Source organism: Anser anser (assembly GCF_964211835.1).
Source record: "Anser anser genome assembly, chromosome: 2".
NCBI classification, from domain to species: Eukaryota; Metazoa; Chordata; class Aves; order Anseriformes; family Anatidae; genus Anser; species Anser anser.
Genome location: NC_139721.1, coordinates 155,422,675 through 155,447,613, shown reverse-complemented (window position 1 = coordinate 155,447,613; position 24,939 = coordinate 155,422,675). Strand labels below are relative to the sequence as shown.

Here is a 24,939-nt window from a genome sequence, read left to right as displayed (position 1 = left end):
CAACCGTATCCTGGGATGCATCAGGCATGGCATCACTAGTCGGTCGAGGGAGGTGATTGTCCCGCTCTACTCTGCGCTGGTCCAGCCTCACCTCGAGTACTGTGTGCAGTTCTGGGCACCACAGTACAAGAAGGACATTAAACTGTTGGAGAGTGTCCAGAGGAGGGCGACAAAGATGGTTAAGGGCCTAGAGGGGAAGACATATGAGGAGCGGCTGAGGGCACTGGGCCTGTTCAGCCTGGAGAAGAGGAGGCTGAGGGGGGACCTCATTGCGGTCTACAACTTCCTCGCGAAGGGGAGTGGAGAGGCAGGTGACCTATTCGCTGTAAACACCAGTGATAGGACTCGCGGGAATGGTGTTAAGCTGCGGCAGGGGAAGTTTAGGCTGGACATCAGGAAGAGATTCTTCACCGAGAGGGTGGTCGCACACTGGAACAGGCTCCCCAGGGACGTAGTCACTGCACCAACCCTGTCTGAATTTAAAAAGCAATTGGACTGTGCACTTAGTCACATGGTCTAAACTTTGGGCAGACCTGTGTGGTGCCAAGAGTTGGACTAGATGATCCTTATGGGACCCTTCCAACTCGGGATATTCTATGATTCTATGATTCTGCATGATATCAGTTGTTTCTTAATGTGGAAACAAGTTTGTCGGTACCACTCTACTTAAGAACTGAAATTAGTCTTTGCTTGAATTACTTCGGGGCAGGCAGGAAGGAAATTCTTTCTAGGTCTTTCAATTTCTTCAAGAGGTAGTGCTGCTTTTCCTTAAAGCCTTACTTGCTGTGATTCTCAGTTAGCAATTGAAATGTCCCCACTAGTTTCCAAGATTTAAGATCATGGATTAAGAAAAGATTAAGAAAACTTTAAAAATCAGAATTGTTAAGGCAAAAGATACTTTCAAAAGGGTTTTATGAGTTTTCAAGCTCCTGATGTTTCTGAGCACTTGTGAGCTGCTTCAGTTATTTTTGGCACAACTAGAGATGTGCCAGCTAACCCTGCTCATTGACAGATCTGAGACCGTACAGGACCTATCAGAATTGCTGCCTCTGAGCAAATTGCTTGAGAAGTAGTAATTCTAGGTTTTGCCTTTTGAATGATGCATGTGTCTACCCCTTTCCCCGTCTGCTAAAGCTATGATCTAATTCAAAAAGTGAACTGGGAAAGTAAAAATGGTTTTGAGACATGCTCGCTTCTTCTATTTTTGCCTCCTGAGTTTATCCCTCGAGATCTGGTTTTGCTGTTGCACTGGGTGTGTTGCCGATCCTAATGCCTCTGTAAGCCCATTTACAGCCACACTATTTGCTCTGCTCAGTTCTGTTCTTCATTGTTTTCCATCCTTGTCAGCAATTTTAATCAGAGTGATGACACCAGATTAAAACTATTTAAATATGCTAATATGGTGACAGGCAATTGAATGGCTTCTTATAAATGATTCAGAATCAAACATAGCTTCCTGTGCCTTGCACAGCTGCACCTTATTAGCTTTGATATTTCTGCTTGTCAAATGCATTATATTGCCACTTACTTTCTTTGCTGTCTGACTTACCTTTTCATTGCCCTAGGTTTATTTCGTAGTCTTCTCAAATTGCTTTCCTGTGTTTCTGCCATCACAAAGGTGGCTTTGTAAAGCAGCACCACAAATTGCACCTAATTGGATTTCTTATGCATCATAACCTACCAGAAAAGCGGGTGATTGTCCATGAACAGTTAAACAATAACTGAAAGACTTAAAAGGCTAAATCAGGAACCCTTTGGCATCCATTTTGAAACTAGAAAGACTGGAGATTTGAATTCAAACTTTAGAAACCACTGACTGGCAACATGTAAGAATGCAATGTTAACAGAGAGTCACCAAATCTCCTGGTGAGGGGTTTCAGCACTCAAGATAGTTACAAGGTTGATTTTATTGCCAAGCTTAATTTGGTCAGCTAGAAGTATGACTTCATTTCATGCTCCTGACTAACCTAATTATGGGAGCAAAACGTTGTGCATTAGCAGTCTCCAGTGTAACCCTAAATGAAAAAGACAGCCTCAGTCCCAACAGAGAAACTGGCCTGTTTTATAATTCTCGCAGAGTCAGAGGGAGTGGAAACAGATAAACAGTGTGTCTGCTTTGTGCTTGCAGCAGAAGTGCTTGTCCTACATGGAACTATGTGGGGGATGAAGAGTTTGCTGAAGGATGGGGCTTCTAGACAGCTTTCCTCAAGGAGAAGAAACTCTTCTTTAATGTGTACAAACCAGCTAGTAAAGGAATTGTTTAGAAATTTATAACAAGAAAATTGAAAATATTGGATATTTGTTTTTGGTCAAAATTGCAGTGTTTAAAGAAAATTAATTTGGCAAAACCTAGAGGCAAAATTTTTCCAGCTTTCCAGAAAAAGTAGGAGATTCTAATTTTATGTATCATTGTCTTTTTGCAAAATCTTTGTGACCCTTGGCATACTGTCACATACTATTGCAAACCCATAGAGCTGGGAGGTGTATATACAAATGGTTATTTGCAAGAGACTTTAAGTAATTCCATGTACATTGTAGTCAGTGGAGGTTAGATCTCAGCTGTAGTATTACATATATGTTTTCTTAAGACATTCGAAGAAAATGCTGAGCAATTTTAGAGACCCTGGAAGATGAACTCTAGAAAGAGGAAAACACAACCCAAGTCTTCTGAAAATAGGCAGTACGAATTTCACAGTGCTCTGGGAGCTCGGCAAGAAAGACTCAGCATAACCCACAAAAACGGAGATTCAGGTCAGAAATACATTCAGGTTAAGAAAAAGTCTTGGAAGAGCTTTAGAGCTGTGTGAAAGATGAGCAATCTTTGTCACTGGAGGTCTTTGACAAGTGCTTATGTGAGCATTGCTTGGGATGGTTAAAGTACAGCAGATTCTCAGCTGGGACATAGCCTATAGGTCTGTCAGAGTCCATTTTTTCCTGATTATTGTGTTAAATAGGGTAATTATGAAATATAATATTCAAAAATCATAAAGATTTATCATTTCAAATAAGTCACTAATTAAAAAATAGTATCTGGAAGGCCAGAAACTCTTCTTCTGAAGATATTCTGGATTCCAAGCTCCGGATAAATGAAAGGTAGATTAAATCAACAGGAAATGTGGAGAATATTGGACAGAATAAATAACATGAATTTCATTATTTTCTGAACAGGTTACCATTTGTATGCTTCACATCAAAACATATATTAAACTGCAGTGGTTTGCATGTCCTGAAAAACACTAAGTCTCTCTTCACTCAAAAAAAAAGTCTTTTTCTGTTATGTACACCAAATGTATTCTTCTTGAAGGTGAGCTCAGAGACAGTGACCAGCTTTTGGCAGGTATGTGAGCATGTGTTGAGGAAACCTCAGGATGCTTTGTCTGGTTACAACACCATTGCATGCAACAAAAAGAGTTTTTAAAGAGGTAACAAAAATCCATCTCTTACAGATATTTATAGTCCCACATCATGAATCATGGCTGTTAAGCAGGCATGAGCATACTTTTGAGGGCATTGCTACTACTCATAAAATCAAGAACTTGCTTAATGTAGGACTGGACATCAAAGCTGGACAAATAATTTTAGCCATTTTCTAGCCCGGTATGTATATATATAGCAAATGAATATACAGAGCAAATTCAAGATTTTCCTCTGCAATTAAAAAGCTAACAGAAACAAATCAGTGTGTATAAAAACAAGAGAGAAATTAATGTCTCTTAGGGAGCTCTTCTCCAAATAAGAAACCTCTGACAAAAACTACACATACAAGTGACTGGGTAATGTGAAGTGTCACTGACAGCCTAAGCTAATGGAGCTCTCAGTACGTAAAATTGTGATCTCCTAGCCATACAGTTTACTGAAAATGATAAATAGTTCAAGGCACATGAACGTAAGCTGAGATGAACTTGCTGCTCAGCTTTGCCAAGCCTTCTGCAAAAGGGGGATTTAAATGGGAGATGGTAAGAAGCTTCTGGCCTGGGTCCTATCACCTTCCCCTACCCAGGGCAAAGCTCTTCTTTATAGTACATTTTCTAGTGTTTGTCCATATGTTATCCATGACTAAAAGGGACAAATCTGAAGATAATTGCATGCTGTTTTAAATGTAGCTTTGAATCAATACAAAATTAGTGTTGGGTCCTGAAGTGCTTTTATACCTTTGATGAATTATTATTGTCTTGCTGAGTTGGACCAGACGGGAGGTGTTTGTTCTTTTGGTTACATTGATTTATTCTGCAGTATTCTATGATATGAGCAGGAGAAAAGCCGTATTTCAAAACCTGCCAGAAATCTTATTGTAAACAGACTTATCATTCCTTCTGTCAGCTTTTCACTGAAAAAGCCCTGAAATTTCAGCTTTGGTTTTTGATTTCTTTCTACTTAATTTTCACCTATTTATATTCCAATTTGTAACAGTGACACAGAATAACGATATTTTTTATTTTCTGTTTTATCCCTCTTGTATGTCCCAAACCTCCAACTCAAGGGCTCAGCAATGAAATGTAGCACTGGTTTAAATTCAGGTCCCTTACAGGTGTCATCTAGTTATGGGTCTGTAAATGATCTGCCTTCCTGAGATTCAATTTCATAGACTGTATTTTTGGATGAAATTTCCATCTCTATGAATGAGCAGCATTTGACACAACAGAATCTCAGACTTGACTTGGGTCTTTAGGACTTCTTTTAGTGAAAGTAAACAATTAAAAAGTGGTAAGAAAAATGTAGTTGCAGAGCCATTACTCAGCAATCAAGCAGTTTCCCTGGCACCTTTGCTAATAGTCTTCAGCTAATCCTTTGGAAGCGTTTTCACTGCTTATACTCAATTCAATTTATTTTTCATTTTCACTTCTATTTATCTGTTTTTATAATAATAAAAGCCTGGTCCACCATTCAACATTCCTGGTCTTAGTATGATCCATTTTTGAACATTTTAATCTGTTTATACTGGCAGTGCAACTCAGGGAATTAGCACAGGGAAGTGTGAGCAGATGGATTTTGTCTGACTTTTTTGAGGGTTGAAGATTTCTTTCTTTTTTTTTTTTCATGAGGGATTTCTGCTTTTGCTAAGAAAACAAATGAAATGACGATGTTGAAGAGGAATGCAGGAGAAAGGAAGATTAAACATAAGGTTAAAATGGGTTAATAACAACTAGGCAGAATGGCTGTGTGGGAGCTTATCAGCATTGACTCCCTCCTTGGAAGCTGGAAAGAGCCTGGATGCTCTAACTGTTCATGTGGAGATGACTCCCCAGTACTTTGGTGATTCACTTTTACTGGTTTTTAATTAAACCATAGAACTGTGAGAAAATTTAGAAAGGAAGATAAAGGTAATGCCATCAAAACTGACAAATGTCAGAGGAGACAAGCCCAGTTTTTGATGTCACAAAGACAATCTGAAGCTGAGGTCTCATTGACTTTCAGGGAGAGTAAGGCCTGAAGAGTGGTGGTTGTTGGCCAAGGCGCTTCTAGTGATGTCTATTTGGCAGAGTGCAGACAACTTACATAGATCAGGACAGGATTGTGCTACCATGATTTATTCTGTTCCCTAGAGCTGCGTAGTGGCAAAATTACATCTGCAACACAACCACGCTGTGAAACTTTTGTCAGTACAACACTGGTCACAGCTTGCCCAACAGTTGGTGGAAATAAGTATTATAGCAACAGCGGGTTACAAATATCACTGATACAGGCCTCGTCCCTCCAAAAAAAACCTCCTACTTTTGCAATTCTGGCAGTATGAGCAATACAACTCTTGCTTAGGTTATACCAGTACAGATGCTATTCAAAATTAATTAATTATAGAGATATTTCACTATAAAACTGCTCCACTAGATTATACTGGGAGCTGGTTTAAAAAGCTTGTGCAAAGATGAACTTGAGGCAGTTCTACCTCTGGATATAGTCAAGTCAGTTCCCAGCAAAACTTTTTAAATCTCACCAAAACTTTCTTTGCTCTTCAATCTTAACAGTGAAGTGTTATGGAGGCATCAAGCTACATATGTTTATGAGAACAATATTACAAAATAGAAGAACAATACAGGTTATTCATTACCCGGATAATACTAACAAGGTAAGTATAATCAGTAGTTACACGTGGAAATTAAAATAAAGGCCATTTCCTTGTAAAGAGTCCTGTAACTTGTTGCTGCACGGCCTTATCCTGGTCATCCCAAATTGCCCCTTTTCTGTGTCACAGTACATTTTCTTCAAGGCAGTACATTTTCTTCATTATGGTATTGGGGGTTCAAATTCACTTATGATTTTTAACAATCATTACCCACAAGTCTGCCCTAAAACTCTTGCCCTGTAACACAGGGATTTGGAAAACATACAGATTAACTGAGGGGTGACAGTGACAACATCTCAAAGTCAGCTAACCTGTTCCTAGCCTGGTTCAAATGTGAGGTAGAGTGTTTTAGCTTCACTTCTCCCTCCATAAATCAGATTAACTTGAATTACACTGTGTTTGTTGCAGGCTGTGTGTTGCCTCTGCAGGAATGGAAGGGCAGTAACATGTACATGTGTTCAAATCCTCCTGTCAAAACCACAACCAAAATCATTTCAGATGTGGAAAAGGCAGAGATCTTGGTAAACTCCATGTGAAGAAGGAAAAGGAGAGAAAAAAAGAAAGTGGGACTATGTTCACAGGCATATCTCTAGGGGCAAGAAACTGCTCTGAATACAAAGGCAGGGGATCAGCTTGAATGGGGTCAGTACAGTTATGCTGCAGGTATTAGAAGGATAGAAGTTGGGTGGAGTGTAGAGGCATGAGAGAAGCAGCAGGAAGAGATCATGTTGTAAGCAGTTTTACCAGGACCTTTAAAGAGAAAAGTGGGAGATCTGGACTTGATCCAGTAGAAAAGAATACCTGAATTGAACTGGAGAGAGAGTAAAAAGGGGATTTATGGACCTCTATGGGCAATGTTCAATACCGGGGCTTGTTGTACGTTACTCCAGCCCATCCTCTTTCCCCTGCTTGTCACGTTCTGAAATATGGACCTGCTAAGAATGTAATGGAGAGAGGCCAGAGAACAGAGGAGGTGCAGGGCAGCTGGGGTAATGCTGATGTAAGTGAGGGCAATGAAAAAGGCAGTAAGAGAGCTGTTAAGATCCCTGAGCTATCTAATTACAATCTATTTTGTAAAGTCAAATGCTCCGAAAGACCAGTCTCCATTTGATGGGCAAGAGGAAAGAATACTGCAAACTGATTACCTTTCTAAAAGAGGAATAAAAATTCATGCAAAGGCAGAATTATTCACAGTTGTTCTGCCACAAGCCATTGAACTTACACTGAAATATGAAAGTGCCATTTTTGGCCAGATTGGATTAGTGAACCAACCACAGCTATTAGTGAAACTGAAAGCACTGTGAGATACAGTTATCCTATGGAAAATAATGTGCTGCAATATAAAAGGTAGGTGCATTTGGCACTTTTGATAGCTAATGGCTAATGGCTTTGTATCCGCTTTTCTAAAAGCAGATGGGGGCTTATGAATAGGAACAAAAATTCGTATATGTATTTATTAACTGTGAAATGGCTAAGGGATCATAAAGAAAACAGTTCTTCCTGTCCTTTCTTGTTGGATTCTTCCCCCATTGCTGAGCTGTCATAACTAGGATGGAAAACACATGAAATGAACAGACTATTTGCATTCCAGCTCTGTCATGTTTAATTTTGCAGTGACAATAACCTGTCTGGGACATGACAGAGGACACAGGCACCTTAACTCAAATTTTCAGAGTTGTTTTGTTCAAATGGATTTTTTTTTCTTTTTCTAAAGTAATGTTATAATCTTGCATTGTTTCCATAAAGAGGGAGCAATGCCTTTTCATCCATATATTAGAGATTAGTGCCTAGCTCTGCCTCCAAATTTGCTACATCAGGTGGCTTGTTGCGGTAAGGCAGGAAAAGGTGCCTTGGACGGGCAGAGAGGCTGGATCTGTGTGGAAAGCTATGTGGGGAGTCACAGTAATCACATTTATGGAAATGTTGTGGTTCCCAGGTCTGGCTCTGGGACTCTCCAGAAGTTCCTGGAATTTCTGTGCTTGTTAGCTTTGAAGACCTGACCTACTGACTCCTTAAATTATTAAAGTAGTGAGTATTTATCCTGCATTTATGCTTCACAGATATACCATTGTTCTCCATAGGCACATTTTTCACAACATGGACAATGTAAAGAGCTTGATTAGCTTTCCTCATGTTTCTGCTTTGTTTTGGTATCAGATTCTTGGCTCTAATGTGTGGTTGGGAGCACTGTAGTGGGATATTTGTTGAATGCAAAGACTCTTTCTACTCAGTCAGAAAAAGTAATAGAAACATTAGCCTCATGTCCTGCCTAAAAATATAAGTCCATGTAAATGTTGAATTTTAATGGATAGATTCTATTATGTTTGGGGAGAAGGTCTTGATAAATCTCACAACGCATGTAAACTCCGTTGCATTTGTCCATCCATCTTACAATACAGTAATATGATTGCAATGCAAAAACAGGTTATCTAACCAGCAGGAAGGAAGCAAGGAAGTATCCAATCTTGTAAGTGAAGAGAAATCTCCATAGCTCAGCTTAAATGAGTCAGAGATGACAGGTATCTTCTGGACTCTGAGTATGAGGAAATATTAGCAGTCACCTGTGCTTAGTGGTTTTGCAGCATCTCAGTCTGTGTCAGTGTATCACAATGAATCCTGAGATCAATACTGAATTGTTCTGCATACTTGCAAAGCTGAATGATTAATTTAGCAAACTAATATAATGACAATTTTCTTCTGGAGACCTTTATAGGAGCAGCATGATTTCCTTTTCGGTAGAGTTGGAGGCCGGCATATTTTGGTATGCCTGGTTTTCAAATTGTGCCCATTTGATCTGTTTAATGGAAGGTGATGCATGGAGAATTCACAGGGCTGAAGGGCTGAGGGCCTGCATGACCTCTGCCTTCTGATATTTCCACTGGATGTGGGAAGTGGGACTGGGGTTACAGTCTCAGGATACTGTCTGCTGCATCCTCCTCTGGAGCAAATGTTCTTGCTCTGAAATTCCTGTACCGCCCTTCATGCTTTGAGCTGAATTTCTTTCCTTTTTGGTAGCTTTCAGCATTTACTCAGCCTTTGTTCAGCTCTCTCTTGAGGTGCAAAGCCCAGCATTTTGCTACTTTTATGATTATTTTATAATCCCCACTCAAAATATGCACCTTATTTATAGTCTGAAATTACACTACTGCATTCTGCCTTGTATGTTTCCTTCTACTTTCAGAAATTCTTTCTCTCTGTGGGACACAAGGCCAACATGGCCACTCTCTATGGACTAAACCAAAGCCACAGCAGAATCTCTGAACTGAGAAATTTCAGCCACGCCAACTGAAATCCTCACAACCAGCCTTGTGTCCACTGTTGAGCTCACGTACACAAGACATCTTTGAATGCTTGGATCACCTTTATTCTTCAGAGTTGGTCACCTTGACTTTCCTGTAGCTTTCAGTATGTGGCAAAGTTGGGTTTTCCCCCGGAAGTCCATTTAGACCCCATTTTACTTCCCAGGCTTTGAGATGGGGCTCTGTTTTCCTGTAACTTCATGGAGGTGCTCTCCACACCAGGCTGTCAGGTCTGCTATCACTCCCCCTACACCACCACTTCCCTACTTCTCAGCAGCTCTGCTGTCAGTCCTGGATGCCCCGGACTCTGTTACAGACTTGGAAGTACAGCCTAATGCTATCACACAGTAGCTGTTTGACACTGATGTATATAATGAAATGATGATGGAGAAACTGCATTTGCCATTGCTTTCAACCCCTGCTCAGCATGACTGCAACCTTTAGAAAATTTTCTTCTCGGTATAGAAATTGTAAGCACTTACATGGCACTTGGTTTCTGAGAGCAGAAGTGAAAGTGGTCATGTTTCAGCCACTTGTTATGGCAAATTCTGCACTCTGCATAGAAATGGGGACACAGCAATGTGCATGTGTATGCATTACCTCTTGAGTAGAGGTGGAGGATGTCAGCTTGCACTTTGGCAGAAACAGCTTCAAATCCCAGCCTTGCTTGGCTGTTAACAGCACTTTTCTGTCCTTGTCATCCTGAATTCTGCACAACGAGGGCAGAATTTATCTCTTCAGGCATCCACCTTCACAAATGCAACTGTGTTTTCCACCCACAGCCTCTGATGTGAGTTGCAGGAAACTGCAGAACCTTTGCCATTTTTTTTTCTGATCTGTCCTGTACAGAGGAGATGTTATAAACAGTTAATTTCCCAGACATGTAGAGAGGTGGAAGTAGTACTTTCTAATTAGCGATGGAATTGCCACTTAGGTAGCCAGACAGACATTAAGCCACCTTCTGAGCTGAAGGAAATGGCTCCGTGTCAGAAAACAGGTGTAAATCAGCTGGAGATATAAACTTGGAGACGTGGTTTGGTGGGCTGTTAGTATAAAGAACAGCTCTTAGAGCTTTTCGAAATAGGCTGTATTTACTTAAGAAATAACGTGAAATACTGAAGGGATATGCTTTAGACAAACACTAATTATTCATTTTGATGCATGACTGTCTTCAATAACAGCAAGAAATTCTGTGGCTGGGTGATATAAGAGATAAGAGCTGATGTTGTAATCGGTCTCTTCTGATGTTACAATCCACAAGTACTGCAGGGAGAGTGAGGAGGATCTGATATGAAATTTGCTTTGGGAGACAGCTGAACCTGTGTAAGTCCAAATTTAAGGAAAACGATCAAGAGTTTAATTAAAAATGGGGAAAAAAATGTATTTAAAATGTAGGGCTTTTTCATCCTCCTCCCTCTCCAGTTAGCTGACATAATATTACTGAAAGATTTAGAATACAAAGAGGCACTTACTGTAGGTCACATATCTAGCACTTTGCTAATAAAAGGTTATTTCTTTCAGAAATGCCACTATTGTAAGCCACTGCCTCAATGCTCTGCCCTGTGGAGAGGTCCCAGTGAAATGAGAATATATCAGTGGAAGGAGGTAAGAACAGGAGTATTTATGTAATCGGTCCCAGAAATCAGAAGATTCGAGTAGACTTCTAATCAGAGGGATTATGTCACTCATGACCTTAATTCCCTCACCATTATCCACAGTGGGAAGTGCCTCCTCCTTGTGTCTTCCCAATAAAATCAAAGGTGCAATGGGGAGGATAATGGTGCCTAAGATGTTGAAACAGCTCATGGACTCTCCTATAGGTAGGCTGAGAGAGACAAGAGTTGTTCTGTGTTTTTTCTCTGCTCACTGGCAGAAAATACTTTCTTGGAAATTGTCTAGAGCCATTAGCATTTCAATTGTATTAGTATGCTTCCTTCATGCATGTAATCACAGCCGTTGCCACTCTTAGTGAGAGGAAATAATTATCAAAGGGGAAAAGGAGACCTCAAGGTCAGGTTTCTATCTGAGTGCTTTGTATTTCGGACACCAGCAGTGACACAAGCCCTGGGACCTCCTCTGTGAGCCTCCCCTGCCTAAAAATAGGTGCCTTGTTGGTGGAAAGCAGCACGTCCATACGTGTCCTCCATTTAAGTAAAGGAAATTTAGACATTTGCCTTGATCTTGTCACTTCCAGATGGGTCCTTTGAGGGGGAAAAATACCTTCCTGTACTGATTTAAAGGAATTTTCTCTGGTCTCCAAAAAAATGTGGCTTTCACAATATTGTAGAGTTTGATGCCAATGGGACTTCTCTATGCGTGACAAAAGTCAATCAGACCTGAACTTGCTATTTTATATAATAGACTGATATATTAAAAGAAATTTACAGCTAATTAAAGTATTTAGGAAAACAGTAAGACACAGAGCTCCTTTTTTCCTGTTTGGGGGCTTGGCACATTTTCTTAAATCTGTAGATAATGGTAGCAAAATTTGTTATTCAGAAACACTTTCATGTTTCAATGTGTAGAAAAATGACATAAAGAGCAGGGGAAAATTCAGTGCCTTGAAAGTGTTGTATGGACATGAAACTGTCGCAGTTGCTTAAACGACTACAGCTCATTAGCTGTGATGCACAAAAGGGCGTGATGGCCTGGTTTTTTTTTTTCTTTCTGATGCAGTTCAAACCTCCTCCTTTTCCTACAATACTAAAAGCTGTGCCTTCCAGGGTGTTTGCTTGTCAACCATTGTGTGCATTGGCCTGAAGTAGATATTTTTCTGTTTGTACATCAATGAGAGGGGAGGAAGCTTTCAGGAGAAGCAAATACCAGGTGGAACTTTTCGTAGGTTTTCACGGGCTTTTCCACTCTCTGTCTTTCTCTCTTCCTTTTGTCTGAGGAGCAGTGATCATTGACTTGAAGATCTAGTGTTGTTTATACTTATCCATGTGGAATAGCGGGGCTCAAAACTTCACTGATTTTACTGCTGAGCTCTGAGAGATGCACTAAGAGCACAGGGACTTGACATAACATTTCTTCTCCTGTCATCTCTGATGATGCAGATGCACAAACGAGGTTCTAGCTGTTTACTTGCATGTTAATTTTAAGCTTAATTAGTAACACAAGGGGTGCAGGGAATTAGCGTTTGACAAATGGTAAAAGACACATTTGGTAGGAAAATGAAGCAACATTTATTTTTAAGCTCCTAAGAGGCTGTTGCGAACTATGAAGAGGAAAAGAAAACAAAGTTGAACTACAGGAAAAGTACTTGAGAGTGTGTCCTTTCAAGTACTCCCTCTTCTAATTTAAAAGGCTAATGACTGCAAATATAAAGAATGCAGAAAATTTGTCCTGCATTTCGTTTGCTAGAGGAACAAGAGCCAGTCTGAACCTGGATGTTCTTCCCCAGGGAAGACATGTGACTGAACTGCAGAGGAGGAAACATTATCTGCAACCTCCGTGCTGGTTACATCTCCCTCCTGAAAGCAGACAAAGTACTTATCTGGTGAAGTTGTTCAACTGACAGACAGATTTACATTTAAAAAGGTTTTAAGACATTTATACTCTTCCTAGAAGCTTTCTCACTTTTATTTGCAGGATCTTACCTCATCCACTAGCCGTATGGAGTCACTTTGGAGCAACTTATGTATTTTCTCTTAGGGATTACACATCTGGGTGCTTTCTTGCTTGTGATTGTGTCTTTGTCCCAAGGCTTTCTCATCTTCTTTTGGTGCTGTCCAGGCATACAGGACTATGGCAAGTTATATAGATTTTGTAAAATAAAGTTAATGCTTAAGAAGTTAACTTGTACTTAAAAAATCTGTAGCTCCACCAGGCTGAATCTACCTGTCCTGTTTTGTGTTTTGCTTTCTTTTGCATTGACCTAATTGTTCCTTTTTGTTAGTGAGGTGCATCCCAAAGCCAAACTTTGGCAAGAAATGTATATTTCTGTTGAGGGATGTACTTGGTCTCCCTGTGGCCAGTGGAGGAAGGAAGCCATGAGCTACAGGTAGGGATTGGCTGAGGATCTGACCTTCCCCTTCACAAGGCTCACCCCACTGGCTTGTACGTAGAGAGGGTGCAGAAATGGGCTGGGATTTAAGTCAGGAGGTAACTGAAAAGGGCATCCCACATCATTTTATCCACCACCCCCTCCATGATTACTGTTAACAGCATTAATAGGTTTCTTCCAGCCCTGTGTTGGTTAAACGGTCAAGAACAGAGATTGCTTTCATACCCCTATCTAGCAGCTGCTGGGATGCAGGAAGATTGGATTTAAGTACCCCTGACAATCTGTTTCACCTCTAATCTTCCCCCTTTCTGATTTAAGAGCAGCCTTTGTGAAGAATCTCGCCTGCTGTTATTCCTAAACTTGGACAGCAAAATGGAGCCAAGGACGTGTAGAAACTGATGGAGAGGCAAAACCTGGTGTGAGGGGTAAGACTTGTGTGCAAGCACTAAGCAACTGCATCACAGGACAATATTTAACAGTGGCTCATGTCATATTGCTGCTCCCCTTGTGTGCAGAGGCAATATTTCACCCCTTCCTGCTGTATGTGACACCTGCTCACCTGGAAACACGGAGCAGCGACATCAAAGCGTGTGAAGCAGCTGCCTTGCACTTGTAAAGTACTTTAAAGTTTTGTGCCTCTGTTCCTGGGAAGATGGCAAGCTGTCAGTTGTACAACCTCAGCAAAACACGATGGCTTTGCTCTGCAGCCTGCTTTTGATTTCTGAGAGACTCTGGAGGGCGAGCACTTGATTTAGATTTGGAGGAAAAGACTGCAAAAGTTCAGTGGGAGCAAGTGAAGGGTGGGCATTACTGTACAGCTCAAGTGCAAAAGCTAAGAGGTCATGGTTCCTGAAGAATTTAAGCTTTGAATGATTATCTCTTCAGCACAGTACTTTGCACATGAAGCTTCTCTGGGGTTGTCTTGGCAGCTGGATATCCTTGTTGTTTTTGTTTTGTTTAAAATAACATTCAGCAACTCTGGTAAGCAAGAGCATGTGGAGAGAGCACACTCAGTGACCTGTGCTGAAGGTCATGAAAAACAGCTCAACACCTCTCATCACCAGAAAGGGCTCCTTCAGCCATTGTCTTCCAAGGTGATTTGCTTCTTAGGGCCTTTGTGCTGTTGTGGGAGCACCATGCAGAAGTGCTCCAAGAGGCTGATGTGCTTTGTGTTGCCTGGATTATTCCTGGGTGTTCCCCTCACCTGAGCTGGCTCTGCAGGGAGTGAGCAGTAAACCAGAACCTTCTGGTTCTGCTGCTCCCTGAGACCTCTCGGAGGTGGCATTAGGGACCTCTTCCAGTCCCCCCACACTACAGCTCAGTCATGAAAACTACAATGGCCAAATATTGTTAGCATTTTGTACAAGCATCAATGTTCTCTACGTTTCTTGTTGCATGTACAAAGAGCTGAAGAATAATGAGTGTTCATCTGCCAGGTATCTATTTTTGTATCATTTGGCAGTCCAGGTTTGAAGTCCATATGGGTTGTAAATTCTGCTGATGTGTTTTTTTTTTCTTTTTCTTCTTTCCCGTAGAAAAATATCACTCTGTTACTGAAGAGATCATGGAGCTCTCTTCTGTTCCCTGCCACACTGGTAAGCACTTAGAGAAATTTCGGTGTCCCTGGTAGTGAAATGAATTTAGTCTGGATTTTCTGAGAGGAGTCATTGGCCCTGCATAGATCTACCTACATTGCCCTGGACGGACTGGGTTATACAACTTTCATTTTGCTGCTTTACCCTTTCCCGAGAACCCATTTGTTTTTCCCTGAAACAAAAGGGAGGCTCCACAGCACTGCAATGGAAATTGGATTGGTTCTCAAGTGCCATTAGTCTTTTCCCTGTTTATTGGGAAGGACTTTCAAAACCATTGACTAAACTAGAAACAGATTTAATACACATTATGTACTTACAAGCAATCTACCTTTTGGGTTTTTACTGTGCTGGCTGTCTTTATTTCTCTTTTTTAAAACCTGTTACATCTTTTCTTAGAGCTTCAAGCTGTTAGTGCATTCTGTAGCTACTTACTGATAAATATAGTATATGGCATATAGGGGGAAAAAGTAGCCTTCACCTACCCTTGCCTGAGTTGCTTAAAAGGAAAAAGCCCATTCCATGTTTTAAATTTACCAGCTTCCATAAAATTAAAAGGCATAGAGAGATTTTTCCTTCAGACCGAGCTGAAACCAAATATTTTGTCTTCCACCAGGGACTGAGGGCAAGGATGCTCAGAGCTTCCTCATCAAGGTTTCCTAAAATCACAGGGGAGGTTCTCCTTATCATGAATTCAAAAGGCAGATCCTGACTCTCAAACACTCACTAGTACTTTTCTTTCTTTATCAAGTCAGTGTTCCCTAGATCAAAGAGGCAGTTTTCTAGATCTAAGAGGCATGTAAACATGCATGTTCTGGTTATATTTTCTGTACATGATGTTACAAAAAGCTTCTGGACTACTGCTGCAATATTTTTGTTGTAATCTTTTTTCCTCATTTCCATTTCTTAGCATTTAGTCTAGATCTTGTAGTAACTGACCTGGTTAATTCAATGAAATGTCAAGATGAAAATTATAACCCTGTTTTTTTCCGCAAAGAGAATGGCAGTTTTATTTTTTTAATTTTTACTTTTTAATGTCAAGATATAACTTCTTGTCTGCTGGCAAATCCACAAGTCAAAATCATCTTTTGAATCTATGGCTGTCATCATTGACTTGAACCTGGTAACTTGTTACCAGTCTTCTGCAGCTGGATAACAATTCTTTTGAGGTTTACATAACTACTCAAAATCACTTTTACTGCTTTTGCTAGTCACTCATGCTTACGTAAACCTTAATAAGGCATAATGCTACAGATCTGTGCTGATTTTGACCCTGTTCTGTTTTAAGGATAACCTCTTTATCTGTGATACCAGCTTGCTGTTCTTTGTGCTCCCACTGGTGAATATGCAATGTTTTTATTTCTTGTGTTATTTATTTTGTTACTGCACTCTCTATATGCATGTGTTTTTTTATTATTATTTTTTGTATAATTATCCTATTTATTTTTTTTGTATAATTGATATTATTATTACAAAGTTGCTCTGCTCAAATCTCTGCATTTTTCTGAAAGTTCATATTATTCCTCTCAGACAGAAACACATCCCCCATTTGAAAAATGACTTTCCCATACACTATTTTTTTCCTTGAGGGAAGGAATTTGTATCCTTTCTTAAGCTATACATTAGGATTTTTGCTCTGTCCCATCCATTTTAATTTGGAGAATGAGAAAGGATGATTCAACTTGACCTAAAAGTAAAAAGAGAAAGTTTTTCAAAGCCAGAAAACGTTTCTGTACAATTTGTTGCTGAAACCCATTCCATATGCTACTATCTGGTACAGCACAGGAACAAGGTTGTACAAGTAGAAACAACTATTAGTTTCCCTGTTGATGAATGCAGTGGTATTTCAATGTTGTGCATTCATGTGTTTTCTTCAGCATGTTTCTAAGGTGTTTACAGAATAGGATCTCTACCTACCTTCAGGAAAAGGAAAGTGATATTTTCTTCTTTCTTTTGCAGACTGTTTCCTCCCTTGATGAAAGCTTATCTGTCTTGACTACTTTATATGCAGGAACTTGTCTCCTTACTCTGGCTGTTATTTTAAGGGAGATTTTCTGGTTCTGTGCTATCTAACCCTAAAAGTTCTGTTGCCTCTAGTTAGGCAGGCTAGCTGCATTCCCATCTCCTCCAAACACACATACCTGATGTTAGAGTGCTGCTAATCAAAATGATAGATAAATATCTCAGTTCTGTGGGATGTGAACAAAAAAGAATAATACATGGAAGGGAAGATTAATGAATTAATTTCAATTGTGGAAATAACTTCTAGAATAATGATGATTCTTGTCTTGCATTCTGTGTGATATTCACCTAATAGAGAAAACATTATCCTCAGGTACTGTCCTATCATTCCCACATATGCTTCCTTTCCTACTTCCCGCTGAGGGGGAATGAGTATGTGTTATTCTTCTGAAGCTCCAGAGAGGAAATCCACGTGGACCAGGAGCAAGAGCAGCAGAGGATTCAGACTACATGAGGGTCTGCCTGTTAGAAGGTTGTGAGGCTCCCTGTGGTGAGCGGGTTGAGTTTCTCTGACTCTCTGGAGAGCCTGTGTGTGTATATACGTGTGTAGGTGTGTGGGAGAGAGGGTTGTCAATAGATCAGGGTAGCAAAGCCTTCTGTTGATGTATGCTCTTTTGGGAGGGAACGACTAAAATAGCAGAGGAATGGAGCTGAAATTTTAATTTTGGCAGAGTAGGAAATGGTTGGAAAGAACCATCTGTTAATGCCAAACACTCCATAGAACAATGTTAGAGCAGGCTGGTCTTTCTAATTATATCTTCCCATGAGCCATTTCAACAGCCCCACTGTCTTCTGATAGTACCTCTGGACTTACAGATTTCATAGATAATGGTCCTTCACATGAGCTCAGCAAGGCTGCGTTATCTGTTGGTGTCTTGCCTTGCCTGTGGCAAGGTTAACTTGCATTCACTTTTGCACTTTTTGTATTGCTGTCTTTTCTTATTCCTGGTACTTTTCCAGTGTCTCTTATCTAGGCGTACTGAGGAGACCTAAACAATGCCTTTTCTTCCTAAATCTTCTTCTGTCACTGGTAGTACTCCAGAGGTAGCCATAAATCAGGCCTAATGACTTTCCTCTCTCTGCTGTAATACACCTGGCTCCATTAACTTCCGTACATGAGGCCCCATCTTTCAAAAAGCATCGCTATTCTGACATGTCTGGGGCCTTATGTGAAGAGCCTGGTGGTGAGGGAGAAGGAGAGGCACATCCTGCCCAACCTTCCTCTCTACTCTGAAAATACTTGTGTTTGCTGATGTCGGTCACAAGCACAGGGCACCTCCAAATAAGCTCAGCATGTGCTGTCAAAGAGCAATTTTAAATAAGAGACAATTGCTAGCTATCAAGCACCAGCTGTAAACAGATAAATCAGAGAGGCACCGCTCCCTTTCCATGACATTAGCATCAAAGGCAGCAACCGTGCAGCAAGTGCCACAACACAAACAAAGGGGTCAAATTGTCTCTTCCATGGGTTCTGCTCCTACCTTTCTTAAGTCACAACCAGCCTCAAGCTTAACTTTGCCTTCCTGTCTCCAAGTGCAGAGGAGGGCTCTTTCCCTCTCCTCCCCATTTTATGACCAGAACCTGTCCTAAAAATCTTGGGAGATCAGTGTAGACCTCCACATTCAAAAGTGGCTTCTGATTTCACTGAGCTGTTGTCTTTTGCTTGTCTTTCTCCAGACATTGGGCTTGATTTCTTTTTAGAAGGCACTAAGTAGGCAACAATTAAAGAATGAAAAGCTTATAAATAAAGGTCTTGATTAGTTGTCCCCAGGGCAACGGGAGCATGAGTGTGATGGGGTTGATGTTGCATGATGCTGTGCAAGGACTAGGACATATCTGGTAATATCCCAGATGCCTCTTATGAACTAAAATGCCTGCAGTTTGTCAGCACTGCAAACAGCATCTCTAAGTCTCTCCAAACCCACTGACAACAGACTCGTCTCATTACAGGGGACTACCAGAAACACATCTCCAGCAGTACTCTTTGCATTTATGTCAGTGAAATGGTGGTGGTTTCAAAGTGTGAATTATTTCCTAACTAAAAAAAATTAATAATAAAATGAGTGGGTAAAAAATGATAGCTTAAAAAGTGAGTCTCATAAAAGTAAATTGAGTTCTGCAAAGTCAAATGAGATACGATGGTCTTTTTTTTTCTTTTGGCTCCCCAAAATCTTGTTAATTTAAGGTCCTGGTCACTCAAATGTTCTGTATAATGAGATCACTAAAAATAATTAGGTATATGTTGCTGATGTAAAGGAAATTCCAGCAGAGATTGTATATAAACTGATAAAGAATTGCTGCTTGTACAGTTCTTGGAAATTGAAGTCAGGAAGAGCATAATTACTGTAGAAATCAGTAGTTAGTTGCATAAAGCTGTCCTGGTCTGTTAAAGGCAACCCTGGTTCTGCAAAAATAAGGCAGTATTTTCCTAACAAGGATATCACTTGGCATGTCTGATGCCATGGAGGCAAGTCCAAAAAAAAAAACCAAAAAACCAGAAGAAGTCAGATTGGATTTTCCCTGCTCAAATTTTTCAAAACATAAGCCCTAGTGGATCATTTTCCATTAGTGTATTATTTTTGTGAGGTACTAGGAAGGCTGCAGGCTTGAGGACATTCTGCCAGGATGCACAATGAGCTGAAGAGTTATCTTTGGATTTTTGATGTCATTTTCAAAGTAAGACACAGTGGTTCTACCTCTGCTGAGGTGCTGGAAAATAACAGCTCTGTAAAGGATGTATTTTATTTTGACGATTTTCTGCCGGAGGAAAGGAAGGCTGGTGCCTTACAAAGGGGAGGCTGGGGAGGTTGACTTCTTCACATGGCTAACACAAACCTTACAAGTAGCCTTTGGCTTCCCTTGCAGCAATCTCCAGAAGTCATTTAGGGAACTTTGTCTCCCAACTTTCTGCAAATCAGTCTCCAAGCAGCCCCAAAAAACAGGACACAGCAAAAGCCTGGAGACTCTGTGGGCACAGTGATTTCCCCATGGCAAAAGCTGCCTCCGTACAAATGAATTCCTCCTCTTTGCACCTCTGCTCTTGGCTGCTGCTAACCACTGGTGTTGGTGTGGCCCAGTTAATTTTCAGCCCACAGAGCCTGGCAAAGTGCTTTGAATCCCACTGTCTATCTAAAAACTATTTTATTTTTCTGTCAGCTTCCATACAGACTGATATTTTCTTGCTGTTTTAGAAGCAAGAGCGCTTTTATACCTTTGGAGGCTTAGGTTCACCTCTTGGCGAATAACTGAGTCTAGGTGTCACTGAATTCAACTTAAAAAACTTAAAATGATTAGGTTTGATTCAGTGCTCTTCCATGAATACAAAATTATTCTTTTGTTTGCTTCACCTTTCCCCTAAATGCTCAGACACCTTCAAAAGCAAACTTCAGGTAAAAGGCCATTGTTAGAGTGCCAAAACGTTCAGTGTGGGTGTTAAAAAGATGTTGCAAGCAATTATGCTAGTGCTAATAAAGGTAATTTGAATTGTTTAGCTTAAAATGAGCATGGTGGTTTTAAAAGCCTAAAAGGTACTGAGTTCTGCAAGCAGAGGGATCATCCTCAACAGGAGAAGATTTCATTTATAATACATGTGAGCTTCCAGCCTGGAAAATAAATATGGGGAATGGCTGGTTTAGGAAAGTTTCGCCTTAGAATAACTGGCATAACAATTCAAGTCAGGGAAGAGGATTGACTTGAATCCTGGTCTCCAGATAAGCTCTGTGTGAGTCCCACCATTTAAGAGTCATTGGAAAAATTTCTATTAAGAGACTGCTTTCATTGAGCTCATGCTTATGAGGAAGAAAGGAGAAAGAACCAAAAATCCTGATTTCAGTAACAATAAAACTCCCGTTTGCTTAAATGGGGGAAATTGCTTCTGCGGCTTATGGTTGGGAGTAGGGTGCTGTGGTTTGCAGTTGCTGTAATAAGTGTTTTCTCATGTAAAATTAATCCAAGCTATCAAAGCTACCCTCCTAAAAGCCAGGCAAAAGGTTGCTGGATGTTGGAGGTCAAGGCTTTAGTTCAGCTACTAAACCGTAAGACACCACTCTGTGTGTCTGAACAGACAGGAATAGAATAGCAAAAATAACTGTGCTGTGAGCACTTTAAGTCCTGGTAAATGTGAGATAATGAGGCTTAAACTTCCACTGAGATGAAAATAATATATATTGCGCTGCACTTGCTGTGGGCATCGGTGCCTGTGGATGGTTGCCATGGCTCAGCCAGCACATGGTAGCCTTTTCTCAGTAACCTGAGTGTACATCTGAACCTAACAAAACAAAACAAAACAAACAAACAAAAAACCTCCAGGGCTTGTAAGGGTTTGTGATTATCTGGAATATCAAAGCTGCTCGCCATCTCACCATCTAGTTTTTCTTCTTGTCTCATGCCATGGCAAGCAGAACACTTACCCTATAGGTATGTAACAGATATCAAAAGCTTTTATGCTTTTTCCTTCTATATCAGCTGGTCTAATAACAAAATTGTCTTGCTCTGTGCTTCCCTTGTACCCTTAAAACCCTATAGCACTATCTCTGACATATACTTAACACACACAAAATGTGAGGGGCAATAGATGAGAAAGGGAGAATTATCTTGTATTCCTGCATGATAAAGGACAGTTACTTTGCTAGGGCAGTCAACTAATGCTACTGTATTTATTTCAGTGTTAAGAGTTCTAAGGTTTTAATTGGATAAAATATTGTCTTTCTGGTATCTCTTCCTTGGCCCTTATTTGATTCCTTGAAGTCTTGCAGCTTCTCTCTTGGTGAGAGATCTTGGTGAAAACCATTCCGTAGGTGGTAGAACCTGCCCAGAACTGTCTGCAGTTCAGGTAGGTGACGCTGATGTCTGTAAATCCTTACTGCCTCCTTTGTCCCCTGCTGTGACTGGTCTTTGTTGCTGTGCTCTCTCTTTAAAGCCCAACTACTAATACTGAGGGAGCTCTATGCAATCTTGACTCCTTTTGTATTACTGAGCCAGTGACTCCTTTTGTACTATTGAACCAGTTAACCTCTGATATATTCATGTTAAACTATAACGTTCAATAAGTAAGGGCTAGGCTTTAAATAATTGAGCACAGGGTAGCAGAGTAATTAGATATTATGAACTGAAGGTGAATAAAACCTAATAATCTGGAGAGAACTGCAAACCCATAGAGGAAACACCTCTAGAGAATAACTCCTTTTTAATTTAGGAGCTGCTAGACAGACAAGGTGTAATACATATGCCTGCAAACCAGGCTGTCAATACTGTGCAGGTCAGGGGGAAAATATGTGTAATGCTGATATGTCCAATATGGAATATGTAACCGAGTCCAAATCATTCAGATAAATAGTTCTTAATTAGCTAGGGAACCATGTTGTAATTCAAATATATGAATACTCCCAAGCGTCTTCATGATTTATACATGGCTGTTCCTAGCTGCCATGGAAGCAAACCATGCCATATTACAAAGCTCAGCTTCCTGTTGATAACAAAACAAAATCCAATGGTAATTAAATTCTTATCAATTTATTAGTCTTGATGCTCCAAAAGGTTTTTCTCAGGCAGCACTGTAGGGAAAGAGTGCAGACCCTAAGTGTTCTTTTTTTTTTTTTTTTTTTTTTTTTTCCTGTTGCCATTAAAATACTTTGATCTTATAGGATCCCTGCAGTTGGAGACCCCCAAAATTTAGGGCAGGGACATAAGTTCCCCTCATAGTCACCAAAGAGCTCCTGGTGACACAACTGTGTTTGAAATAAAGCTTTTATTTCATGAAAGCCTACAGTATTTGGATCTGAGGATGTTCAAGCAAAGACTGAGAAATTTGGTAAATAAATATTTCTTGGTATTCCCTCCTGACATTTGCTTGCAAGAGTTCAATCAGTTTGCATGTGCTGTTGAAATTGCCTACAATTATCCAACAGTTCACAGCAATTGCTCAAACTGTGAGAGAGAACAATATTTCAGTGTGAGCAAGTGAAGACAAAGTCTAACTGGGCTAATGCATTTTGAACTCAATAGAACTGCTCATGTGGTTAGAATTAAGGGCTCAAATCATCTCTAAAATTAGTAGACAACAGCTGGATTTCACTATCAGTTTATTTACCTGCATTTTAAGGGCATATAACCAAATAAGCAGATTTTATATCCCCCAAAATGTGACTTTGAGTGTCTGTCAGCACTTTAATTAAAAAACAAACAAAAAAAATTGGAAAAAGGGATATTTAGTGCTTTGGCATGGAACTGTTCATCTTCCTGATGTGATCCTAGAGGACAGGAACTCCTCCAGACAGTTGAATTATTGATGTCTATACCTAGACTAGTCATCTTACACACCTACCTTACTGACTAAACTGAGACACACTGAATCTCTTGGTGATTTGAGCTGCTACATAATCTCATTCCCACAGCCAACTGAGTCTAGGGAAGATAAGCTTGCACTGTTTGCAGTGGAGGATTCAGACTTATACCCTTTTCTGTTTTCGTCCAAACATGTTTCTATCCAGGGTCTCTCATAAAAACCTGGAAACTTTTCATCTTCTCAAAGGAAAACACAGATTTGAATGCCAATATAACAGCTCTTCGTGTTCAGATAGGCCATTTGGACAACTGTTCCTGTTCAATGCCTATTCATGAGTACCTTGTGACCTCAATAAAAATCCTGAGGTCCCTGGGTAACACACAAGGCAAAATCTCTTTACTTAAATTAATTCAGTTCGGGGCTTCCTCTGGAGTCCCAAGTAAAATCATAATGGTGTCAATGTCCCTGGAAAGAATGAAGAGACAGCTTTGGAGGTAAATTCAGCATCCCAGCTCAGTTTGGCATTTATTCATTATGTGGTAATTCCCAGTGAGTCTCTTTGTAAGTTCTTCTGGAAATATACACAAAAGGAGATTCTCAAAAAGAGGGAACATGGATGTTGTTTATAGATGAAAAGTAGGTTATCAGGAAATTAAATTATTTTAGTAAAATTTTGGCTGAAAATCTTCAAGGTCCTTTGAGATGAGATAAAAAAAAAATGCACTGAATTACTTCTATTAGTGATTTATGATGACTTCAGTGGTTTGTAGATTTATTCTCTCTGTGCCAACGTTTTCATACCAATCCAAACGAAAGCATGTTCCTTGCCTTGAAGAACAGAACTAAATGCTATATAAAAAGAAACAACATTGGGAGTAAAAGAAATTTCCCTCTTTAATCCACTTTTATATCTATGCTGCAAGCCTTGCTGCAACAGCCTTCATATTGATCAGTCTGTATCCTTCTTTCACAGTTTAAACAGAAAAATAAAAAAGTGATTCAGCTTTTATACCCTCTTCAAATACTTCTAATCTGTTTGTTTGTGAATCCTTTCTTTGTTCTCTCCTGATTGTATCCATGTGTAGTAGCAACCACTAATGCATCTAATAATGTGGCAAAACTTGCAAAGGATGAACGCAGAGTAGAAATACTGAAGAGTGAGTGTAATTGTACTAACTATTATTTTGTTCTTTCTTTCCTATGTGGGAATAAGATTTGCTTTTTGCAATGTGCTGCAGAAGTGGCATCTCCCAGGGGTGAAGAGATTGCTTCTTGTAACCCTAGCCAAAAGAAAAATTAGAAGTAAACATGATGTTTTTTCCTCCTTGTCCTCCTCATCCTCCTCGTCCTCCTTGTCCTCCTCGTCCTTCTTGTTCTTGTTCTTGTTCTTGTTCTTCTTCTTCTTCTTCTTCTTCTTCTTCTTCTTCTTCTTTCCTTTCCCCTCTTTTTTTTTCTTTTTTTTTTTCCTTTTTTTTTTCTTTTCCTAGTCTCTCTAAGGTTGATTTTGTGTAATAAGAAACCGTATGTGTGTAAATAAGAAAACTTGCACATGTAATAACTTAATGCTTTATTTAAGCAGTAAGACATATCAGACACTGAACTTTAGGGTGATGACAATGTACCTCAGGTGGCAATTTATTATTTATTTATTCTAAATTTCTACATGTGTACCAACA

The 24,939-nt window shown here is 40.0% G+C and overlaps 1 protein-coding gene across 1 annotated transcript; it reads left to right on the top strand.

Moving 5' to 3' along the window:
- Positions 1–63: 63 nt before the first annotated feature.
- LOC310895562 (uncharacterized protein) lies at positions 64–13,765 on the top strand (the record flags this gene model as incomplete). Its single annotated transcript, XM_083827030.1, has 4 exons — positions 64–311; positions 5,964–6,064; positions 10,882–10,965; positions 13,685–13,765. The coding sequence occupies exons 1-4, from the start codon at positions 176–178 to the stop codon at positions 13,763–13,765; spliced, it is 402 nt and encodes a 133-aa protein (XP_083683156.1). The 5' UTR covers positions 64–175.
- Between the last annotated feature and the right edge of the window lie 11,174 nt (positions 13,766–24,939).